Source organism: Mytilus trossulus, chromosome 11 (genome assembly GCF_036588685.1).
Source record: "Mytilus trossulus isolate FHL-02 chromosome 11, PNRI_Mtr1.1.1.hap1, whole genome shotgun sequence".
Lineage (NCBI taxonomy): Eukaryota > Metazoa > Mollusca > Bivalvia > Mytilida > Mytilidae > Mytilus > Mytilus trossulus.
This window is the reverse complement of record NC_086383.1, coordinates 58820741-58845157: the sequence shown is the minus strand read 5'-3', so window position 1 is coordinate 58845157 and position 24417 is coordinate 58820741. Positions and strand designations below refer to the sequence as shown.

Here is a 24417-nt window from a genome sequence, read left to right as displayed (position 1 = left end):
GTTTAGTACCAATGCTGGTAAGGGTATCCTTACTCCCAGTAGACAGTGTTTAGTACCAATGCTGGTAATGGTACCCTTACTCCCAGTTGACAGTGTTTAGTACCAATGCTGGTCAGGGTATCCTTACTCCATGTAGACAGTGTTTAGTACCAATGGTGGTAAGGGTATCCTTACTCCCAGTAGACAGTGTTTAGTACCAATGCTGGTAAGAGACCCTTACTCCCAGTTAGACAGTGTTTAGTACCAATGCTGGTAAGGGTATCCTTACTCCAAGAAGACAGTGTTTAGTACCAATGCTGGTAAGAGACCCTTACTCCCAGTTAGACAGTGTTTAGTACCAATGCTGGTAAGGGTATCCTTACTCCAAGAAGACAGTGTTAAGTACCAATGCTGGTAAGAGACCCTTACTCCCAGTTAGACAGTGTTTAGTAGCAATGCTGGTAAGGATATCCGTACTGCAAGTAGACAGTGTTTAGTACCAATGCTAGTAAGGGTACCTTACTCCTAGTAGACAGTTTTTAGAACCAATGCTGGTAAGAGTACCCGTACTCCCAGTAGACAGTGTTTAGTACCAATGCTGGTAAGGATATCCGTACTGCAAGTAGACAGTGTTTAGTACCAATGCTAGTAAGGGTACCTTACTCCTAGTAGACAGTGTTTAGTACCAATGCTGGTAAGGCTACCCTAACTCCGAGTAGATAGTGTTTAGTACCAATGCTGGAAAGGGTACCTTTACTCCCAGTTGACAGTGTTTAGTACCGATACTGGTAAGGGTATCCTTACTCCCAGTAGACAGTGTTTAGAACCAATGCTGGTAAGAGTACCCGTACTCCCAGTAGACAGTGTTGAGTACCAATGCTGGTAAGAGACCCTTACTCCCAGTTAGACAGTGTTGAGTACCCAGGGATGATTCCAGGTGTTTACAAATGGGTCCCTTGAATATCAAATTGGGAATTTTTATCCCAATTGGGAATTTTTTATGCATACAATATAAGACGAAATAATATATCATTTTCCTGTAAAAACGGAAAATGAATATTAAATTTAATTTCTTCTATACACTGATTGAAGAAATTATTGGATTCAGACCAGGGAAGTTGTAATACATGAATATCATTGCATATGATGCACTATTATCTTAACTTTGGTAAACGAGGCCTATTACAAAAAACCTATATACCACAAGTACCAGCTAATATAAACCTATGGCAGGCCCTTTAGCTATTTATTCGAATTTCAAATTATCTCATAATATATACGATATCTCATATAATATATAAGATTTATTTCAGATATCTTAAAGTATATGTTTTGTATAAGATATCTTATATAGTTCATTGGATATCATATTAAGAAAATTATATGAGATATCTTATAAACTACATGTATAAGACATCTCATAAATTATTTCAGATATCTCGTGAACTATATACATTTGTAAGATATCTTATAAACTTTATAAGATATCTTTCAAACTATATCAAATATCTAATGAACTATTATATAAGATATCTCATTTCATGAATGGTCTATCATCAACATTATTTTCAAAAACGCTCAAACTTTTGTCTTTTGCGGAAAAAAGAGCAAAATATAAAATAATTTCTTATACAAAACAAGTTTTAATCAACATAACCGGCTCTGCTGGGCGATCTGCTTTTACCATTCAAATTCATTCATCAATATTATATAAAATTTTCTCTTTGCCGAGGTCTGTTTTGACACCCATTTTGACAAAAAGCATATTTTTGATCAACCTGCTGAGCGATCTACTTTTACGAGACCACATACTCTCATAACATTTTAACTTCAATTGAATCCGGCCACTAAAATTGTTTACCTCATGTTGACATAATTAAATCGTTGTTAATAAAATGCGATAATAGTCAGCATTTTTATCCGGATTTTACTATGTTTTGACGACAAACTATGAAAAACTATAGTTGCCGTAATCGGTGACAGAAACTTTTCCGGAAATACCGATTTTTGTTTTATTTTCCTAAATTGGGAATTTATTTTTTGGGGGCCGCTGGCCGATTTAAGGGCCGTTCAGCGGCCCTAAACTATATAGTGGAATCATCCCTGGTACCAATGCTGGTAAGAGACCCTTACTCCTAGTTAGACAGTGTTTAGTACCAATGCTGGTAAGAGACCCTTACTCCTAGTTAGACAGTGTTTAGTACCAATCCTGGTAAGGGTACCCATACTCCAAGTAAACAGTGTTAGTGTTACATTTACCCACTAGAAAGTGCTAAGCACCACTGCTGTTAAGATAACCTAGTAGACAGTTTTCAGTACCACTGCTAGTAAGGGTACCAGCAGGGCTTCGGGTATCCAAGTCTATCACCTACCCAGTAAACAGTGTTAGTGTCATTGCCGGTAAGGGTATCCAAATCTATCAACTACTCAGTAGACAGTGTTAGTATCATTGCCGGTAAGGGTATCCAAATCTATCACCTACTCAGTAGACAGTGTTAGTATCATTGCCGTTAAGGGTATCCAAATCTATCACCTACTCAGTAGACAGTGTTTAGTACCACTGCCTGTAAGGGTATCCAAGTCTACCCCTACCCAGTAGAGAGTGTTTAGTACCACCGCCTGTAAGGGTATCCAAGTATACCACCTACCCAGTAGACAGTGTTTAGTACCACTGCATGTAAGGTATCTAAGTCTACCACCATACCAAGTAGACAGTGTTTGGCACCTAGTGGTATTGGTATCTGTGTCTACTATACACCCAGTAGACAGTGTTAAGTATCACTGCATGTAAGGGTATCTGAGTCTACCAAATACCCAGTAGACAGTGTTAAGTACCACTGCCTGTAAGGGTATCCAAGTTTACCACATACCCAGTGACTGTGTTTAGTACCACTGCTGATTAGAGCATCTGAGTTGACTATCCACCCAATGAGAGTGTTAATACCCTATTGGTAAGGGTATCTGTGTCTACTATACACCCAGTAGACAGTGTAAAATACTCCTGCTGGAAAGGGTATCAGAGGTGACTATCAACCCAATAGACAGTGTTTGGTACACATGCTGGTATGGGTAGGATTCTTCTATGAACCCAGTAGACAGTGTTAAGGACTCCTTCTTGTACGGGCATCTGAAATGACTACCACTGTTCAGTACCACTGCCTGTAAGGGTGTCAAAGTCTACCACCTACCCAGTAGACAGTGTTTAGTACCACTGCCTGTAAGGGTATCCAAGTCTACCACCTACCTAGTAGACAGTGTTAAGTGACTATCCACCCAGTAAAGTTTTAAGTACCCCTGCTGATATGGGTATATGTGTCTACTATATACCCAGTAGACAGTGTTAAGTACCCCTGCTGGTATGGGTATATGTGTCTTATATACACATCCAGTAGTCAGTGTTAAGTACCCTGCTGGTAAGGGTATCTGTGTCTACTATACACCCAGTAGACAGTGTTTGGTACCCTGCTGGTATGGGTATCTTTGTCTACTACACATCCAGTAGACCGTGTTAAGTACCCCTGCTGGTAAGGGTATCTGAGTTGACTATCCACCCAATGAGAGTGTCAAGTACCCTGCTGGTATTTGTATCTGATTGTTATATCTAAACAGCTGACAGTAAAAACAAACATTTTTTTTATCTACCCAGTAGTACCACAGCTAGTAAGGGTATCCAAGTATACCATATACCGAGTATACAGTGTTAGTTCCACTGCTGGTAAGGGTATCGAAGTGTATCACATACCCGGTAGACAGTGTTTATTACCACTACTGCTAATAGGCGAGCGCCGATTTGAGAAAAAGCCTCTCGTTAAGGTTTTTAATGCACCTATCGAACACACAGCTAATTTTGGTATCAATCGAAAGAAAAACTTCTGGAGCATACGATTTGGGTGGTCGTCAAAGATCCCTATGGTCATGTTTCTTGCAAATCTCACGAGAACACAAACATGTCGAATTACTTTGGATTATACGGTGACATGTAACATTGCATATATCGGAAGTGTTGTAAATATATTATTCGTTTTTATCTAAGATAGCTTTGAATACATTCGAAAAAGACATAGAATCAAAAAAAAAAGAAGATTTTATGAAAAATTAGTTGATTCTGAGGCATCTTTAAGACCAACCCTAAAATGTAAAAAAAAGCATATTTTTTTTAGATTGTCATTGTCAATGACTTATTAAAACTCTTGTATGTTTTGTTTTTATAAATTCCATATACCCTGAAAAGATTGCGACACACATCGAAGCTCAAAGATGGATAATAAATGTTTGACGACTTTTCTAAAATCTGCATTATTAAACGGTATTCCGGATCTGTATCGTGTTTATCCCAGACTCTAAAAATTTAAATAAAACTAGTATCTAATATGCATAGGTAACACTTGAGTTTCCAAAACACAAGTCGTGCTTTTAAAACATATTACTAGATAAATATTCGTACATGTGTAACCATTAGACCACTTTAACCATTACTAACGATATCGGCATGTGTTATGTAAGCAGCAGACTGCATTTTGTAGAATAGTATATTCTTGGGAGAGATCCGTTTGCGCCAAAAAATGCGTCCTTTTGCGCCACAACATTTGTTCTCCAATGCTACGTTTGCGCCACCTGTTTTTAAAATTCCATGGTATCATTTTCGCCAAAAATAAAACATACGATTGCGCCAATTGCAAGAAAAATCACCCCCCTCCTCCTTTATTCGGACTTGGAACCAGCAGTTAACACGGCAACTGTTTGTTTCTTTTTCAGAAACATACTTTCTTCTTACTGCTGTTGCATGTTTTTTTTTTAATTTAATGTATGTAGTAGCTTGTTACTTCATTGTATTGCCAAAAAGACAAACATCGAAGGATGAAATGCATAAAACAGTTCATTATAATGCCCTTGGACTGTTTCTGTTCCATTAATGGTACGCCTTGCGGTAGATAGAGTTTCAGCTCATACAGATGGTGGGAACAAAGCACTGTGTCAACATATGGGGATAAAACATAATCAGCAAAAGCTTTTTTTTTCTTCTCTTATGGCATATCTTGTTATAAATATTCAGCAAAGCAATAAGTTTTCTTCGCTGTACATGGACTGTATAATTAATTTCAAGTCATTTCATTTCTCCCCAGATGCTCATCTTCATATTTTCGAAAACAAATGAACATTTTTAAGCCAAAGATAAAAATAAATATTAATATTTATGGTAGATATGTGTACAGGTAAATTGGCGCAAATGAGTTCCGAATATTGGCGCAATTGATACATTTTAGAAAACAAAATTTGGCGCAAATGATACCCATAAACTAGAGGCTCTAAAGAGCCTGTGTCGCTCACCTTGGTCTATGTGCATATTAAACAAAGGACACAAATGGATTAATGACAAAATTGTATTTTGGTGATGGTGATGTGTTTGAAGTTCTTACTTTACTGAACGATTTTGCTTCTTACAATTATATCTATCATGAACTTTGCCCATTAGTAACAGAGAACTATATTTGGTAAAAATTTACATAAATTTACCAAATTAATGAAAATTGTTAAAAATTGACTATAAAGGGCAATAACTCCTTAAGGGGTCAATTGACCATTTAGGTCATGTTGACTTATTTGTAGATCTTACTTTGCTGAACATTATTGCTGTTTACAGTTTATCGCTATCTATAATAGTATTCAAGATAACCAAAAACGGCAAAATTTCTTTAAAAATTACCAATTGGAGGGCAGCAACCCAACAACCAGTTGTCCAATTCATCTGAAAAATTCAGGGCAGATAGATATTGACTTGATTAACAATTTAACTTCTTGTCAGATTTGCTCTAGATGCTTTGGTTTCATAGTTATAAGCAAAAAACTGCATTTTACCCCTATGTTCTATTTTTAGCCTTGGCAGCCATCTTGGTTGAATGACCAGGTCATCGGACACATTTTTCAAACTAGATACCCCAAAGATGATTGTGGCCTAGTAGTTTCAGTGGAGATTTTGTAAAAGATTACTTAGATTTATGAAAAATGGTTAAAGATTGACTATAAAGGGCAATAACTCCTAAAGGGGTCAACTGACCATTTTGGTCATGTTGACTTATTTGTAGATCTTACTTTGCTGAACATTACTGCTGTTTACAATTTATCTCTATCTATAATAATATTCAAGATAATAACCAAAAACAGCAAAATTTCCTCAAAATTACCAATTCAGGGGCAGCAACCCAACAACCGATTGACCGATTCATCTGAAAATTTCAGGGCAGATAGTTCTTGACCTGATAAACATTTTTATCCCATGTCAGATTTCCTCAAAATGCTTTGGTTTTTGAGTTATAAGCCAAAAACTGCATTTTACCCCTATGTTCTATTTTTAGCGGTGGCGGCCATCTTGGTTGGTTGACCAGGTCACGCCACACATTTTTTAAACTAGATACCCCAAAGATGATTGTGGCCAAGTTTGGATTAATTTGGCCAAGTAGTTTCAGAGGAGAAGATTTTTGTAAAAGATTACTTTAATTTACGAAAAATGGTTAAAAATTGACTATAAAGGGCAATAACTCCTAAACGGGTCAACTGACCATTTTGGTCATGTTGACTTATTTGTAGATCTTACTTTGCTGAACATTATTGCTGTTTACAGTTTATCTCTAACTATAATAATATTCAAGATAATAACCAAAAACAGCAAAATTTCTTCAAAATTACCAATTCAGGGGCAGCAACCCAACAACCGATTGACCGATTCATCTGAAAATTTCAGGGCAGATAGATCTTCACCTGATAAACATTTTTACCCCATGTCAGATTTGCTCTAAATGCTTTGGTTTTTGAGTTATAAGCCAAAAACTGCATTTTACCCCTATGTTCTATTTTTAGCCGTGGCGGCCATCTTGGTTGGTTGACCGGGTCACGCCACACATTTTTTAAACTAGATACCCCAATGATGATTGTGGCCAAGTTTGGTTTGATTTGGCCCAGTAGTTTCAGAGGAGAAGATTTTTGTAAAAGTTAAGGACGCCGGACGCCGGACGCCAAGTGATGAGAAAAGCTCACTTGGCCCTTCGGGCCAGGTGAGCTAAAAACAGTAATTGGCGCAAAAGGACTGCTGCCATATTCTTGAATATTATCATAATTACTCATCATTGTGAAATGTGCCCCACTTCCAATGAAGCGCGGTCGCATGTCCATAAATTATCAACGCTGTATAATATGTCGAAATATCACACAAGAGACTCTCAGTATGACAACTAACAGAGGTTTCACAACCTTAATGAATGCTATTAGGTTAAGGCAAAGACAAGATGATGTGTTAAGGTTGTTTTTGAGTGAGGTTGATACATTAGAGGCATTGTTGGTTTAACAAAGAAGAAGGCTTCATTGATAAGATAGAATCTTACAAGGGATGTGCTTAGTCAGATAACATCGGCAATGAGAGCACGTGCGTGTCTTGTCCAGTGGTGACTAATGTCACGATGAAGCAAAACCATTTGCAATGAAAAGGGATAAAAAATATGTAGACGATCTAACTGTTTATATAACAGAAAATATGACAAATCCATTTGAAGATATGAACCCCAAAGTACAACTAAAATGCAAATCTGGGCAAGTTGTAAAAGGTCATTTGAATCCCGAGCTTGTGTTTACCCGTGCACTATCTCTAACTAAATCATTTGTAAATGTAGAGATGACGTATCTGTGGAAACTGTTTCGTCCTATCTAATTTGTCCCATTCCCACTGCATTATTTTATGACGATGGAATTATGAGGAAGACAAATAAGTCTGAGCTTCCCATGAATTTGAAAAATTAGTAGGATCAGTCCCTAACATTCCTCCAATCGAGCACAGTGCTACCGTACCAATAAGAAATGGCATGAGTTTAGTCATTTGATGTTAAAAGGATGGCCACGCTTGGAGTCTTGGTCAAATCTGTCATTATGCAGGCACTCATTTTTAGCCATGGCGTTGTCAGTTTATTTTCGATTTATGAGTTTGACTGTCCCTTTGGTATCTTTCGTCTATCTTTTACAATCATGCTTGCGATTCACAGACAAGGTTGTTGATGTCTTTGATGGCTATGACACTGAACAGTCCATAAAATCAGCAGAGCGACATAGACGTTCGGCAACAGCAACTAGGAAAAAATTTCATATCGCTGAACCGAACTGTTCCAGACTGGAAAAAATGTCTATCAAGCAACAAAATCAAGCAAGCTCTGACAACTTTCCTTGGAGATAATCTGAGCAGCAAATTGTCTGATATTTTCCAGGAGGAAAATAAATGTTTAGTTCTTGCCGGCGCATTTTCCAATCCAGAAATAGAGCGACAACTCTCAATGAGAGCATCATGTTATCTATCTCCAGATATATGTCCTGTTCGTACGAAGACCCAGACACAAGACTCTTGCTTCATTTTATATACTCTGATAATCTTTTAGCAGTTAAATACAAGGCGACGAATTATAGTCAAGTGTTCCAAAACAGATGTTCTTGTGCTCTTTGTTCATTATTTCAAGATTCTTGTGTCGACTGAACAAATGTGGTTTTTGACGGGGTCAACTAATTCTCTTAAGGACTGTAGAAGGTACATACCAATCCATGAGTTAAGTAAATCTTTTTCAACTTGTCTAGCTAGTCATTCTCCCTGTAGTTTATGTTTGAAATGGTTGTGATACCACTTCTGCTATAATTGGGTTTGGCAAAAAGACTGTTTTCAAGTTGATAAGAAAATCTCCGAGTAAGTTTACAAATCTCCAAAACTTTGACAAGATTCAAGTTGCTTTTTCCACATCGTTGTCAGCAGCCAGAGAGCTTATGTCAAGCTTGTATGACCCACAAGACAAATTCGCTTCATCACATGTTGACTTAAACAAGTTGCGTGTTAAACTTATAACATGCAAAGACTCAAGTGAAACCGGCATTCAAAGAACATATTTTCGGTCATTTCTACAAACTAAAATTTGGATGTCCTCACATCTCGATCATCCAAATCCTTTGTCTCCTTATGAATACGGACGGAAAAAGAGTTCACATGGCCCAGATCCAGTCTACTTTTTAGGCATGATGACGTATGATTTCCTGCAAGATTTAATATGTTCTTGCAAGAGGGAATACACATGTAGCAAGAAATGTATTTGCCGAGAGCCGCAAATGTCTTGCACTCAGCTTTGTTCATGTCAGGGCAGTGATACTTGCCAAAATATTTATTCTAAAGACTAAGAGGACACCAACCTCTAAAGAAGATCAAATGAATGACGATGATGAAAATGAAAACGATACCATTGACTAATAGCGAAAGAGCATTTGATCAAAGGGGCAACATAAAGTTAAAGTTGCCTCACTGTTATTCAATGTAAATATGTATATTATTAGTAATTTCGTGTTTTGTAATAACTCTACCAAATGGTTGTGTACTTAAGTTCCGTATGCGATGATAGTTGTAGTTAAGAAAAAAAAACCAAAAAGAATCAACACCTTGCTAGTGATCTAAACAAAACAAAACCCAGCAAAAAAACAACACCTTGCTAGTGATCTTCGTCCTTGACGTGGTCGGCAAGCTTAAGACAATTAAATCATATTGTATTTATAACTGTCGAACTAACAGGAGACCAACATAACATATATTTTTTAGTGTGCTGTAAACATGGTAAATATGCGCTTTAAAGCAGTTTTTATCAATATTTTGTCGGTATAATAAACAAGCTAGGCGATACCTTAGAACTTAAAAAACTAGTCATGTATGTCACTAATATAAAACCAATATAATTTGTTTGTGTTTAGATGCAAAATTAAATATTACCGAGCGTTTTGCGTCAATATCCGTAAAAACTATGATTTTCACAAAAATACGAGATTTTTTTCATTTTAAACACCTTTAAAAAAAAATTATTTCAGAAACAAAAATTAGATAGACTATAGTTTGTTAAATGATATATTTCATATTATATTGCAGATGAATTTGTTCTTAAACTGCATTTTTCGAACAATATCGTCAAATTATGACTTATATTTTTTCCCCCTTTTTTGCCGTTTTTTTAAAAATGTGACCATTTCCCAATTTGACGACCAGGCAATTCTGAATGTACAATAAAAGACCTTTCAAATGATATATCATATAGCCGTGTGTTAGGTAGGTGCATTAAAAACCTCCGAATCCTTGTTTTGGCGCTCGCCTATAAGTGTATCCAAGTGAACCATTTACCCAATAATATTCCACTATATCATCTTCACAGTAGACAATGTAAGTACCACTGTTTGCAATGGTACCTAATTAGATCATATACCTAGTAGAGTACCACTGCTATAAAGTGTATCATACCCAGACAAACAGTGTTAGATACCACTGCTGGTATGGATACTTCTACCTAACAGACAGTGTTAAGTATCACTGCAGGTAAGTATACAATCTACACAGTAAAGTGGTTAGTACCACTGCTGGTACTGGTATTGAAGTGTATCAGCTACCCAAAAGATGATGGTTAGTACCACTGCTGGTAGAAACCCCATTTATCCAGTACACAGTGTTAAGTACCACTACCTGTAAGAAACCTATTTATCCAGTACACAGTGTTTAGTAACACTGCCCGTAAGAAACCCCATTTATCCAGTACACAGTGTTTAGTAACACTGCCCGTAAGAAACCCCATTTATCCAGTAGACAGTGTTTAGTACCACTGTCCGTAAGAAACCTAATTATCCAGTAGACAGTGTTTAGTACCACTGCCTGTAAACATGGTAAGAAACCCCATTTATCCAGTCGACCATGTACCATTACCCGTAAGAAACCCCATTTATCCAGTACACAGTGTTTAGTACCACTACACGTAAGAAACCCCAGTTATCCAGTACACAGTGTTAAGTACCACAATCTGTAAGAAACCTCATTTATCCAGTAGACAGTGTTTAGTACCACTACCCGAAGGAAAACACATTTATTCAGTAGACAGTGTTTAGGACCACTGCCCGTAAAGAAACCCCATTTATCCAGTACACAGTGTTTAGTACCACTACACGTAAGAAACCCCATTTATCTAGTACACAGTGTTTAGTACCACTACCCAGAAGAAAACCCATTTATCAATTAGACAGTGTTAAGTGTTTTGTACTCAAGCCAAACAAAAAATATTTTAAAGGCAGGCTTGATATCAGTTTGCTGTTATTTTGTTTAATTCTCCAGTTTGATTAAACAATTTTAGTTAGGTGTAAGTCTGAAGAATACCTTACAGTTAATCCAAATCAACTGTACGAGTTTATTTTTAATTTGAAAAATTTACAGGACTAAAAATGAAAAAAAAACCATTTGCTTTCAGTGTCCTCCTTTTGGATTTATTTGGTGTAATAACTCTTTACACTTTGATATTTTGAAAAAAAATTCGTGAATGCACTAAGTGACATTGTTGTTTTAAATGTCCATATCCTAACAATGTGGCATGGGTTTGCTCATTGTTGAAGGTTGTACAGTGACCTATAGTTGTTAATTTCTGTGTCATTTGGTCTCTTGTGAAGAGTTGTCTCATTGGCAATCATACCACATCTTCTAATGTTATGTATGGTACATCAATAAATATTGATTTCAGGTTATTCTGTTTAAAAGTAAGAATTTATTACATATGTACCTGCAAGTATTCCACTACTTCTTTGTATCCTGGATCAAACTTCAGTTTTGCTGCTGCCAGATCATATGGAGTTTTACCCTGAAATCAGTGAGACATATATATCAATTGATCTCTTTTATAACACTTATCTTACAGTACATTTATACCAGTAACATCTGAGTGGTATTTTATTTATCATGTGACCCCCTCAGCTCTGATTACCACTTCATATCAGTAACATCTGAGTGGTATTTTATTTATCATGTGACCCCCTCAGCTCTGATCACCACTTCATACCAGTAACAGCAGAGTGGTAGTTTATTTATCATGTGACCCCCTCAGCTCTGATCACCACTTCATACCAGTAACAGCAGAGTGGTATTTTATTTATCATGTGACCCCCTCAGCTCTGATTACCACTTCATACCAGTAACATCTGAGTGGTATTTTATTTATCATGTGACCCCCTCAGCTCTGATTACCACTTCATACCAGTAACATCTGAGTGGTATTTTATTTATCATGTTTCAATAAGCTGCAACTTAGAGTTGCTGAGAAAACAAGTGAAAGTGCGAGCTACTGCTCACTGATGATACCCCCGCCGCAAGTGGATAGTATTAATAGTGTAAAAATATGCAAGTGTTTGGTAAACAGGAAGTTATAAGTGATGAATCTGAAAACGCATCACACAGTATAGCTGACTTATATAAATCCTGAAACCAAATTTCAGAAATCCTTGTATTGTAGTTCCTCAGAAAAATGTGACGAAAATTTTCAACTTGGCTATCATGTGTAAAATCATACAAGTGTTCGGTAAACAGGAAGTTGTCGAGTGATGAATCTGAAAACGCATCACACGGTATAGCTGACATATATAAATGTTGATACGAAATTACAGAAAGGGTGGATTTGTAGTTCCTGAGAAAAATGTGACGAAAATTTTCAACTTGGCTATCATGTGTAAAATCATACAAGTGTTCGGGAAACAGGAAGTTGTCGAGTGATGAATCTGAAAACGCATCACACAGTATAGCTGACATATATAAATGTTGATACCAAATTACAGTAAGGGTGGATGTGTAGTTCCCGAGAAAAATGTGACGAAAATTTTCAACTTGGCTATCATGTGTAAAATCATACAAGTGTTCCGTAAACAGGAAGTTGTCGAGTGATGAATCTGAAACCGCATTACACGGTATAGCTGACATAGAAATCCTTGTATTGTAGTTCCTGAGAAAAATGTGACGAAAATTTTCAACTTGGCTATCATGTGTAAAATCATACAATTTTTTCGGTAAACAGGAAGTTGTCGAGTGATGAATCTGAAAACGCATCACACAGTATAGCTGACATATATAAATGTTGATACCAAATAACAGAAAGGGTGGATGTGTAGTTCCTGAGAAAAATGTGACGAAAATTTTCAACTTGGCTATCATGTGTAAAATCATACAAGTGTTCGGTAAACAGGAAGTTGTCGAGTGATGAATCTGAAAACGCATCACACGGTATAGCTGACATATATAAATGTTGATACCAAATTACAGAAAGGGTGGATGTGTAGTTCCTGAGAGAAATGTGACGAAAGTTTCGTGGGACGGACTGACTGACTGACTGACGGACGGACGGACAGACAGAGGTAAAACAGTATACCCCCCCCTTTTTTAAAGTGGGGGTATAAAAAGTGACCTAACTATATGACAGAAAAAGAGGTAATATATAACTTGTATGCTCCGTGTTAAGGAGGCTCGCGGGTATAAGATTTTCCGAAAAAAAATAAACTTTAATTTTTCATTACAAATTTTATTTATTACCTTCAGTAGCGATTTCTGTAATTTAGTTCTTTTTTTATTTCGATATTACCGATATTTCTCCTATTAGTTCAACAGAAAAGTGTCGCTCACCTTGGTCTATGTGCATATTAAACAAAGGACACAAATGGATTCATGACAAAATTGTATTTTGGTGATGGTGATGTGTTTGAAGTTCTTACTTTACTGAACGTTCTTGCTTCTTACAATTATATCTATAATGAACCTTGCCCATTAGTAACAGAGAAAAATATTTGGTAAAAATTTACATAAATTAACCGAATTAATGAAAATTGTTAAAAATTGACTATAAAGGGCAATAACTCCTTAAGGGGTCAATTGACCATTTAGGTCATGTTGTCTTATTTGTAGATCTTACTTTGCTGAACATTATTGCTGTTTACAGTTTATCTCTATCTATAATAGTATTCAAGACCAAAAACGGCAAAAATTCTTTAAAAATTACCAATTGGAGGGCAGCAAGCCAACAACCGATTGTCCAATTTATCTGAAAATTTCAGGGCAGATAGATATTGACCTGATAAACATTTTTATCCCATGTCAAATTTCCTCAAAATGCTTTGGTTTTTGAGTTATAAACCAAAAACTGCATTTTACCCCTATGTTCTATTTTTAGCCGTGGCGGCCATCTTGGTTGGTTGACCGGGTCACGCCACACATTTTTTAAACTAGATACCCCAAAGATGATTGTGGCCAAGTTTAGATTAATTTGGCTCAGTAGTTTCAGAGGAGAAGATTTTTGTAAAAGATTACTTAGATTTATGAAAAATGGTTAAAAATTGACTATAAAGGGCAATAACTCCTAAAGGGGTCAACTGACCATTTCGGTCATGTTGACTTATTTGTAAATCTAACTTTGCTGAACATTATTACTGTTTACAGTTTATCTCTATCTATAATAATATTCAAGATAATAACCAAAAACAGCAAAATTTCCTCAAAATTACCAATTCAGGGGCAGCAACCCAACAACAGGTTAACCGATTCATCTGAAAATTTCAGGGCAGGTAGATCTTGACCTGATAAACATTTTTACCCCATGTCAGATTTCCTCTAAATGCTTTGGTCTTTGAGTTATAAGCCAAAAACTGCATTTTACCCCTATGTTCTATTTTTAGCCGTGGCGGCCATCTTGGTTGGATGACCGGGTCACGCCACACATTTTTTAAACTAGATACCCCAATGATGATTGTGGCCAAGTTTGGTTTGATTTGGCCCAGTAGTTTCAGAGGAGAAGATTTTTTTAAAAGCTAACGCGGGACGACGCCGGACGCCAAGTGATGAGAAAAGCTCACTTGGCCTTGTGGGCCAGGTGAGCTAAAAAGGACATTAACAAAAATGCATGCTTCTCTAGATGGCAGATTGTGAGCGTAAATGAACGGTGACCCCATTTTTTTATTTCATTTTTCTATTAAGTATAAGATAAAGTTCGTTTATAGAAAAATATAGAGAAATCCTATATTAAATAAAAATTTTGATTTAGACCCGCGAGCCCCCTTAAGCAGGGAATAAAAATTATTCATGTAAATTAGTATCTCTATGTTGATTGCTGCTTAATGTCCAGTGGCAAATATTAAATGCATAATCTTACAATTACACTATTATTCTCAACTTTGTATTAGACTGACATGTTAACTCAAGCAATCTAGCCCAAATAGCCGCAGTTCACAAGAATTAATGTCATCATACTCCGATTCGGAAATTTTTTCACCTAATTTCGGTCATTTTGTCATTTTGATATAACTTAAAAGTTAGTGCCCTTTTTAGAAAAAAAAAGAATGTCAAAATCACATTACTGCACCAGTATGCTCATACTCGTAGCATCGACAGTTAAATTCTAAATATTTAAAACACGAGGCTTGAAGCCTCACGTTTTAAATTTGAACATTTAACTGTCTCGAGTGGATAAATATCGCATTACACTCGAGACAGTGGTAGAATCTATATGCATCTAGACAGGTCCATAAAATCTTAACTCAAATTTGCCAGAAATATCACTTATGTGTTTTATCTTGATTAACATCTATAACAATACAAACATTGTACCAAACAAATTTTACACATCATCAGTAAAGTGATCCATAAATTAATTGAACACTGGGCATATACTATAAAATATTACCTCATGTGTTGTAACCAAGGGACTGGCACCTCTTTCTACCAGACATCTTGTGGTCTGTAGATATCCCTCCCGAGCAGCCAAATGTAAAGCTGTGTATCCACTTTTCTATAATATAACCAAATAACATGTAACTATAATGTACAATACTTTGTTGTCAATATCAATATTATACAAAATATCCTACAACTGACATTAAAACTTGTCTGATAAACTGGATATTGTTGTGTAATAAATATAAATAAAATATATATCACATGAATTAGTGGTCAAAACTGAATAAAATGACCAGTCACACTTGTATTTATATTGTATATAAACAAACAATAAACATGTTTTGTTGTGAAATTTCAAAACTTCCATTAAACCTGATATCTTGAAAAAATATTTTTTTTAAGAAATGTGTAAAATAATTATATCAATGGATTCAGTAGAACAAAACAAGTAAAATGAGACCCCATTTTATATGATTCTTACACATATTTGTTCATTAAACCTGTCTAATTAACAACAGGAATTAATGTAGATTCAGTATTATTGTTCATTTTAATAAAAAAAATTTTTAAAGAAACATGAAAAGGAGTAATATTTTCTGATTCAGAACAATAATATGAGTAAAATGAGACCCAACTTGATATAAATATTACAAATATTTGTTCATTAAACCTGTCTAATTAATCTGTTTGCTTTGTTTTGTTGTGAAATGTGAAAACTTCCATTAAACATGATATCTTAAAATTTTTTTTTTCAAGAAATGTGTAAAATAATTATATCAAAGGATTCAGTAGAACAAAACAAGTAAAATGAGACCCCACTTTATATGATTATTACAAATATTTGTTTATTAAAACTGTCTGATTAGCAACAGGAATTAATGTAGATTCAGTATTATTGTTCATTTTAATAAAATATTTTTTTTAAAGAAACATGAAAAGGAGTAATATTTTCTGATTCAGAACAATAATACGAGTAAAATGAGACCCCACTTGATATAATTATTACAAATAATTGATCATTAACATGTTTAATTAACAACATGATTTTGTGTAGATTAATAGTAATGTGATCAGACTAAGTAGATAACATACTGTTGTGATGTCGATCTTACATCCTCTATCAATGAGGAGACGACAGATCACCAGGTGTCCAAACATGGCAGCAAACATTAATGCTGTCCATCCACTATCCTGGAATAATACAACTGACATCAAAACTTGTCTGATAAACTGGACAATGTTGTGTAATAAATATAAACTAAATATATATCACATGAATCAGTGGTCAAAACTAAATAAAATGACCAGTCACACTTGTATTTATATTCTATACAAACAATAAATAAACATGTTTTGTTGTGAAATGTCAAAACTTCCATTAAACCTGATATCTTAAAAAAATATATTTTCAAGAAATGTGTGAAATAATTATATCATTGGATTCAGTAGAACAAAACAAGTAAAATGAGACCCCACTTTATATTATTCTTACAAATATTTATTCATTAAAACTGTCTGATTAACAACAGGAATTAATGTAGATTCAGTATTATTGTTCATTTTAATAAATATTTTTTTTAAAGAAACATGAAAAGGAGTAATATTTTCTGATTCAGAACAATAATATGAGTAAAATGAGACCCAACTTGATATAATTAATACAAATATTTGTTCATTAACATGTCTAATTAACAACATGATTATGTGTAGATTAATAGTAATGTGATCAGACTAAGTAGATAACATACATCTGTGATGTCGATCTTACTTCCTCTATCAATGAGGAGTCTACAGATCTCCAGGTGTCCAAACCTGGCAGCCGACATTAATGCTGTCACTCCATCCTCCTGGAATAATACAACTGACATCAAAACTTGTCTGATAAACTGGACAATGTTGTGTAATAAATATAAACTAAATATATATCACATGAATCAGTGGTCAAAACTAAATAAAATGACCAGTCACACTTGTATTTATATTGTATATAAACAAACAATAAACATGTTTTGTTGTGAAATGTGAAAACTTCCATTAAACATGATATCTTGAAAAAATATTTTTTTCAAGAAATGTGTGAAATAATTATATCAAAGGATTCAGTAGAACAAAACAAGCAAAATGAGACCCCACTTTATGTGATTCTTACACATATTTGTTCATTAAACCTGTCTAATTAACAACATGATTTAGTGTAGATTAATAGTAATGTGATCAGACTGTAGATAACATACATCTGTGATGTCGATCTTACATCCTGTATCAATGAGGAGACGACAGATCTCCAGGTGTCCTCGCTCGGCAGCCATCATTAATGCTGTCCATCCACCTCTATCCTGGAATAATACAACTGACATCAAAACTTGTCTGATAAACTGGACAATGTTGTGTAATAAATATAAACTAAATATATATCACATGAATCAGTGGTCAAAACTGAATAAAATGACCAGTCACACTTGTATTTATATTCTATATAAACAATAAATAAACATGTTTTGTTGTGAAATGTCAAAACTTCCATTAAACCTGATATCTTAAAAAAAAAAATTTTTCATGAAATGTGTGAAATAATTATATCAATGGATTCAGTAGAACAAAACAAGTAAAATGAGACCCCACTTTATATTATTCTTACAAATATTTGTTCATTAAAACTGTCTGATTAACAACATGATTTAGTGTAGATTAATAGTAATGTGATCAGACTAAGTAGATAACATACTGTGATGTCGATCTTACATCCTGTATCAATGAGGAGTCTACAGATCTCCAGGTGTCCTTCCCTGGCAGCCTCCATTAATGCTGTCCATCCTCTACCCTGAAATAATACAACTGACATCAAAACTTGTCTGATAAACTGGACAATGTTGTGTAATAAATATAAACAAAATATATATCACATGAATCAGTGGTCAAAACTGAATAAAATGACCAGTCACACTTGTATTTATATTGTATATAAACAATAAATAAATATGTTTTGTTGTGAAATGTCAAAACTTACATTAAACATGATATCTTAAAAAAATATTTTTTTCAAGAAATGTGTAAAATAATTATATCAAAGGATTCAGTAGAACAAAACAAGTAAAATGAGACCCCACTTTATATAATTCTTACAAATATTTATTCATTAAAACTGTCTGATTAACAACAGGATTTAGTGTAGATTCAGTATAATCTTTCATTCTAATAAAATAATTTTTTTAATAAACTTGTAAAAAAGTTTTATTTTCTGATTCAGAACAATAATATGAGTAAAATGAGACCCAACTTTATATAATTATTACAAATATTTGTTCATTAATCCTGTATGATTAACAACATGAGTTTGTGTAGATTCTAAATAATTATTTATTAAAATAAAATAATTTTTTAAAGAAAAATGAAAAAAAGTTATATTTTCAGATTTAGAACAATAATATGATTAAAAAGGAATTAAGAGAACCCCTTCAAGCATATTTTCCCATTTAAACTATCTGATTAAAAACAGAATTTTGATGAAATGTTGAATCAGTATAATGATATCAGCATCAGTTCCAATACAAACCTATGGTGGTTGAACTTTGCAGGTTTATTTATTAGAGTTTTACTTTTATTACCAATGCTGAATGGTCTAGATAGGTGGACTGTGCATAGAAAATATGGTTTAACATGTTGTGCCTGTACCCAGACCATGTCTTGTTAGTTGTTGAATTTGTTTGTTTATTTACTCAGAATAGTCAGGTGTTTGTGGTTGGTGTGGTTTGTCTATTTACTCGAAGTAGTCAGGTGTTTGTGGTTGGTGTGGTTTGTTTATTTACTTGGAGTAGTCAGGTGTTTGTGGTTGGTGTGGTTTCTTTATTTACTCGGAGTAGTCAGGTGTTTGTGGTTGGTGTGGTTTGTCTATTTACTCGGAGTAGTCAGGTGTTTGTGGTTGGTGTGGTTTGTCTATTTATTCAGAGCAGTCGAGTGTTTGTGGTTGGTGTGGTTTGTCTATTTACTCGGAGTAGTCATGTATTTGTGGTTTGTCTATTTACTCGAAGTAGTCAGGTATTTGTGGTTGGTTTGGTTTGTCTATTTACTCGGAGTAGTCAGGTGTTTGTGGTTGGTGTGGTTTGTCTATTTACTCGGAGTAGTCAGGTATTTGTGGTTGGTGTGGTTTGTCTATTTACTCAGAATAGTCAGGTATTTGTGGTTGGTGTGGTTTGTCTATTTACTCGGAGTAGTCAGGTATTTGTGGTTGGTGTGGTTTGTCTATTTACTCGGAGTAGTCAGGTATTTGTGGTTGGTGTGGTTTGTCTATTTACTCGAAGTTGTCAGGTATTTGTTGTTGGTGTGGTTTGTCTATTTACTCGAAGTAGTCAGGTATTTGTGGTTGGTGTGGTTTGTCAAATTTACTCATAGTAGTCAGGTATTTGTGGTTGGTGTGGTTTGTCTATTTACTCGAAGCAGTCAGGTGTTTGTGGTTGGTATGGTTTGTCTATTTACTCTCAGTAGTCAGGTATTTGTGGTTGGTGTGGTTTGTCTATTTATTCAGATCAGTCGAGTGTTTGTGGTTCGTATGGTTTGTCTATTTACTCGGAGTAGTCAGGTGTTTGTGGTTGGTGTGGTTTGTCTATTTACTCGGAGTAGTCAGGTATTTGTGGTTGGTGTGGTTTGTCTATTTACTCAGAATAGTCAGGTATTTGTGGTTGGTGTGGTTTGTCTATGTACTCCGAGTAGTCAGGTATTTGTGGTTGGTGTGGTTTGTCTATTTACTCGGAGTAGTCAGGTATTTGTGGTTGGTGTGGTTTGTCTATTTACTCGGAGTAGTCAGGTATTTGTGGTTGGTGTGGTTTCTATTTACTCGGAGTAGTCAGGTATTTGTGGTTGGTGTGGTTTGTCTATTTACTCTGAGTAGTCAGGTGTTTGTGGTTGGTGTGGTTTGTCTATTTACTCGGAGCAGTCAGGTATTTGTGGTTGGTGTGCTTTGTCTATTTACTCATAGTAGTCAGGTATTTGTGGTTGGTGTGGTTTGTCTATTTACTCGAAGCAGTCAGGTGTTTGTGGTTGGTATGGTTTGTCTATTTACTCTCAGTAGTCAAGTGTTTGTGGTTGGTATGGTTTGTCTATTTACTCAGAGTAGTCAGGTGTTTGTGGTTGGTGTGGATTGTCTATGTACTCGGAGTAGTCAGGTATTTGTGGTTGGTGTGGTTTGTCTATTTACTCGAAGTAGTCAAGTATTTGTGGTTGGTGTGGTTTGTCTATTTACTCGAAGTAGTCAAAAGTAGTCAAGTATTTGTGGTTGGTGTAAATGTTTATTTACTCTGAGTAGTCAGGTTTTTGTGGTTGGTGTGGTTTGTCTATTTACTCGAAGTAGTCAGGTATTGGTGGTTGATGTGGTTTGTCTATTTACTCGGGGTAGTCAGGTATTTGTGGTTGGTGTGGTTTGTCTATTTACTCGGAGTAGTCAGGTGTTTGTGGTTGGTGTGGTTTGTCTATTTACTAGAAGAAGTCAGGTATTTGTGGTTGGTTTGGTTTGTCTATTTACTCTGAGTAGTCATGTATTTGTGGTTGATGTGGTTTGTCTATTTACTTGAAGTAGTCAGGTATTTGTGGTTGGTGTGGTTTGTCTATGTACTCGGAGCAATCAGGTATTTGTGGTTGGTGTGGTTTGTCTATTTACTCGGAGTAGTCAGGTATTTGTGGTTAGTGTGGTTTGTCTATTTACTCGGAGTAATCAGGTATTTGTGGTTGGTGTGGTTTGTCTATTTATTCGAAGTAGTCAGGTATTTGTGGTTGATGTGGTTTGTTGTAATATCCTATATTTAGACATTGAACAATTTCAAGAAAGTCAAACTCATTTTGAGTGTTGTTTTTATTAATGTTGGAAAGTAGTAACTAGTTTACACCGTTGTACTTTGATTACATGTATACTTCACATTCAGTGATGTGCTTTGATTACAGGTATGTTTCACATTCAGTGATGTGCTTTGACAACTGGTATGTTTTACATTCACTGTTGTGCTTTGATTACAGGTATGTTTCACATTTAGTGTTGAGCTTTGATTACAGGTTTGTTTCACATTCAGTGTTTGATTAGATAACATGTATGCTTCACATTCAGTGTTGTTTAGATTACATTTATGCTTCAAATTCAGTGTTGTTAAGTTTATATTACAGGTATGCTTCCCATTCAGTGTTGTGCTTTGATTACAGGTATGCTTCACATTCAGTGATGTGCTTTGATTACATGTATGTTGAACATTCAGTGAAGTGCTTTGATAACAGGAATGTGTCACATTCAGTGATGTGCTTTGAGTACATGTATGTTACACATTCAGTGTTGTGCTTTGATTACAGGAATGTGTCACATTCAGTGATGTGCTTTGATTACAGGTATGCTTCACATTCAGTAAAGTGCTTTGATTACATGTCTGTTTAACATTTAGCGATGTGCTTTGATTACAGGAATGTGTCACATTCAGTGATGTGCTTTGAGTACATGTATGTTACACATTCAGTGTTGTGCTTTGATTACATGTATGACATAGTCATGTGCTTTGATTACAGGAATGTTCCACATTCAGTGTTGTTCTTTTGATTACAGGAATGTTTCACATTCAGTGTTGTTCTTTGATTACAGGAATGTTTCACATTCAGTGTTGTTCTTTGATTAGATGTATGTTTCACATCCAGTGTTGTTCTCTTGATTACAGGAATGTTACACATTCAGTGTTGTTCTTTGATTAGATGTATGTTTCACATCCAGTGTTGTTCTTTGATTAAAGGAATGTTCCACATTCAGTGTTGTTCTTTTGATTACAGGAATATAGTGATGTGCTTTGATTACAGGAATGTTTCACATTCAGTGTTGTTCTTTGATGAAAGGAATGTTTCACATTCAGTGTTGTTCTTTGAGTGTTGTTTTTATTAATGTTGGAAAGTAGTAACTAGTTTACACCATTGTACTTTGATTACATATATGCTTCACATTCAGTGTTGTGCTTTGATTACAGGTATGTTTTACATTCAGCGTTGTGTAAACATTGTTATTTTTGAAATATCTTATAGTTGGGTGTTTTATTTTGTGTATGCATGTTCTTACTGTCATGTTTTGAAGTGACTTTTAGTCATGTGTTTTATTCTGCTTATTTCTTACTGTCATGTTTTAAAGTGAATTATAGTTGTGTGTTTTCTTTGGTTAATGTTCTATCTATCAAGTTTTGAAGTGATTAACAGGTGTGTTTTGTTGTTTAAGTTCTTGCTCTTGTGTTTTGAAGTGACTTATAGTTGTGTGTTTATTCTGTTAAAATTATTACTGTCATGTTTTGAAGTGACTTCTAGTTGTGTTAAAGTTATTTAAAGTACATGTTTTATACTGTTTTTACTAAACTGTCAGGTTTTGAAGTAACATGTAATTGTATTTCATTCTATTAGTGTTTTATACTGTTTATGTTCAACTGACAGGTTTTGAAGTAACATGCAATTGTATTTTATTCTATTATTCTGCTGTATTTTGAAGTAACATGTAGTTATGCGATTTAAATTGCTTAAGTAAGATCTACTATGTTCTGCAGTTATCTAGATAGAAGTATGTTTTTTTACTGTACATAATTAATTTGCTCTAGTACTTATCTGGATGTTACTACTGTACCTAATGAGACGTTTTTACTTACATCTTTATAATCAATGTATGCTTTATTCTGTAGGCATATTTTCACATCTTTTACATCTCCATCCCCAGCAGCTGTAAGTAGTTTCTGTAAGTAAAACATAGATTTTACATTTAATAGATTGTAATGAAAAATGAATGAAAGGGCTGTTAAATAAAGCAATAATTATTTATTCTCCTGCATGGCAAAAAACTATATAAATCGTGGGTATCCTCACCTCAAATAAGTCATACTATCAAGCTTTTTTTTTATGGAAGCAGAGCAAATGAGTTCAGAGGTTTCATATTGTGTAGAGCAGTTGACAGTTTACAATATAAATATCATCAAAATGATGACAATCTGAAAATCAATTTAAAAGATAGTATTTGTGTATTTTGCATTATAGAAACAAATATTTTTCTTAGTTTCACCAGTAAACCTGAAAATGACTTGATAAGTCGGGTCAAACTTATCAAAGTCGGTTCATTCATTATGCATTGTTATATTATTGGTGATATGTAGTTGTATATGTCATTCATTAACACCTTTAGTTGTCCCCTTGGTACTTTCTCATCATTTTCTTACTAATTTCATATCAGATAGTAGAAATACCACCATGCTTACTTAATGATAAAATTATATATGTAGACTGAATAAAAAGAGATGTTGATAATAAAATAAAGAGACAGTAACCTAATTAGAAAGCTAGACAAAGTGATGCCTCCACACTCCACTCTGAGGTAACTGTATTAAAACAAAGTCAATGTAGGACTTTCCTTGAGATATTATGGTGTCTGAGAGACACAAATTAGCACATACATGTATTTTTGGTAAGAAAATGGAAATAAAAGGTCACATGCATATGACAATTGGACTAAAAAAGTAAATATTACCGTATTCCAATTTTCCATCATAACCTAAAAATAGAAAAAAAATATATGTAGTTATCATTGAGTTATAATTGTTAATGCCAGTTGAAAATACATGCTCCTTATGGACTTGTGAATAACTGACTTAATATTTTCACATATGAATCTAATCCAAATACATGAAATATTAACATCTAAAAGACTATGTCAACTTTTCTGCACTGTTTTGTGTCGCTCACCTGGTGAAATTATCGCTTGTTTGCTAACTACGTTTTCTTATATGTGCATATTAGTTACTCTTTGTGTTGCTGATAATTTTTGCAATTTACATATTTAACCTAATTCCTATAAGTTTTTAGTTACCAGCCAAAACTGCAAACATGAGTGCATACGCTAAAATTTCTCGCCTACTTTACTGACCATTTATGTTGAT

At 34.6% G+C, this 24417-nt stretch overlaps 2 protein-coding genes across 2 annotated transcripts in view; both read right to left on the bottom strand.

The window, feature by feature from the left end:
- Positions 1-24417, bottom strand: part of LOC134691357 (uncharacterized) — a 98072-nt gene that overhangs the window by 52989 nt on the left and 20666 nt on the right. The window lies entirely within an intron of this gene.
- LOC134691517 (uncharacterized) overlaps positions 1-24417 on the bottom strand; it is a 52515-nt gene that overhangs the window by 25757 nt on the left and 2341 nt on the right. The window contains exons 2-9 of the mRNA XM_063552075.1: positions 24009-24032; positions 23140-23223; positions 18239-18317; positions 17646-17668; positions 17245-17343; positions 16589-16687; positions 15504-15608; positions 11571-11648 (exon numbers count right to left, since the gene is read on the bottom strand). Coding sequence (XP_063408145.1) covers positions 11571-11648; positions 15504-15608; positions 16589-16687; positions 17245-17343; positions 17646-17668; positions 18239-18317; positions 23140-23223; positions 24009-24032 — 591 coding nt within the window. The remainder of the gene's footprint in view (positions 1-11570; positions 11649-15503; positions 15609-16588; positions 16688-17244; positions 17344-17645; positions 17669-18238; positions 18318-23139; positions 23224-24008; positions 24033-24417) is intronic.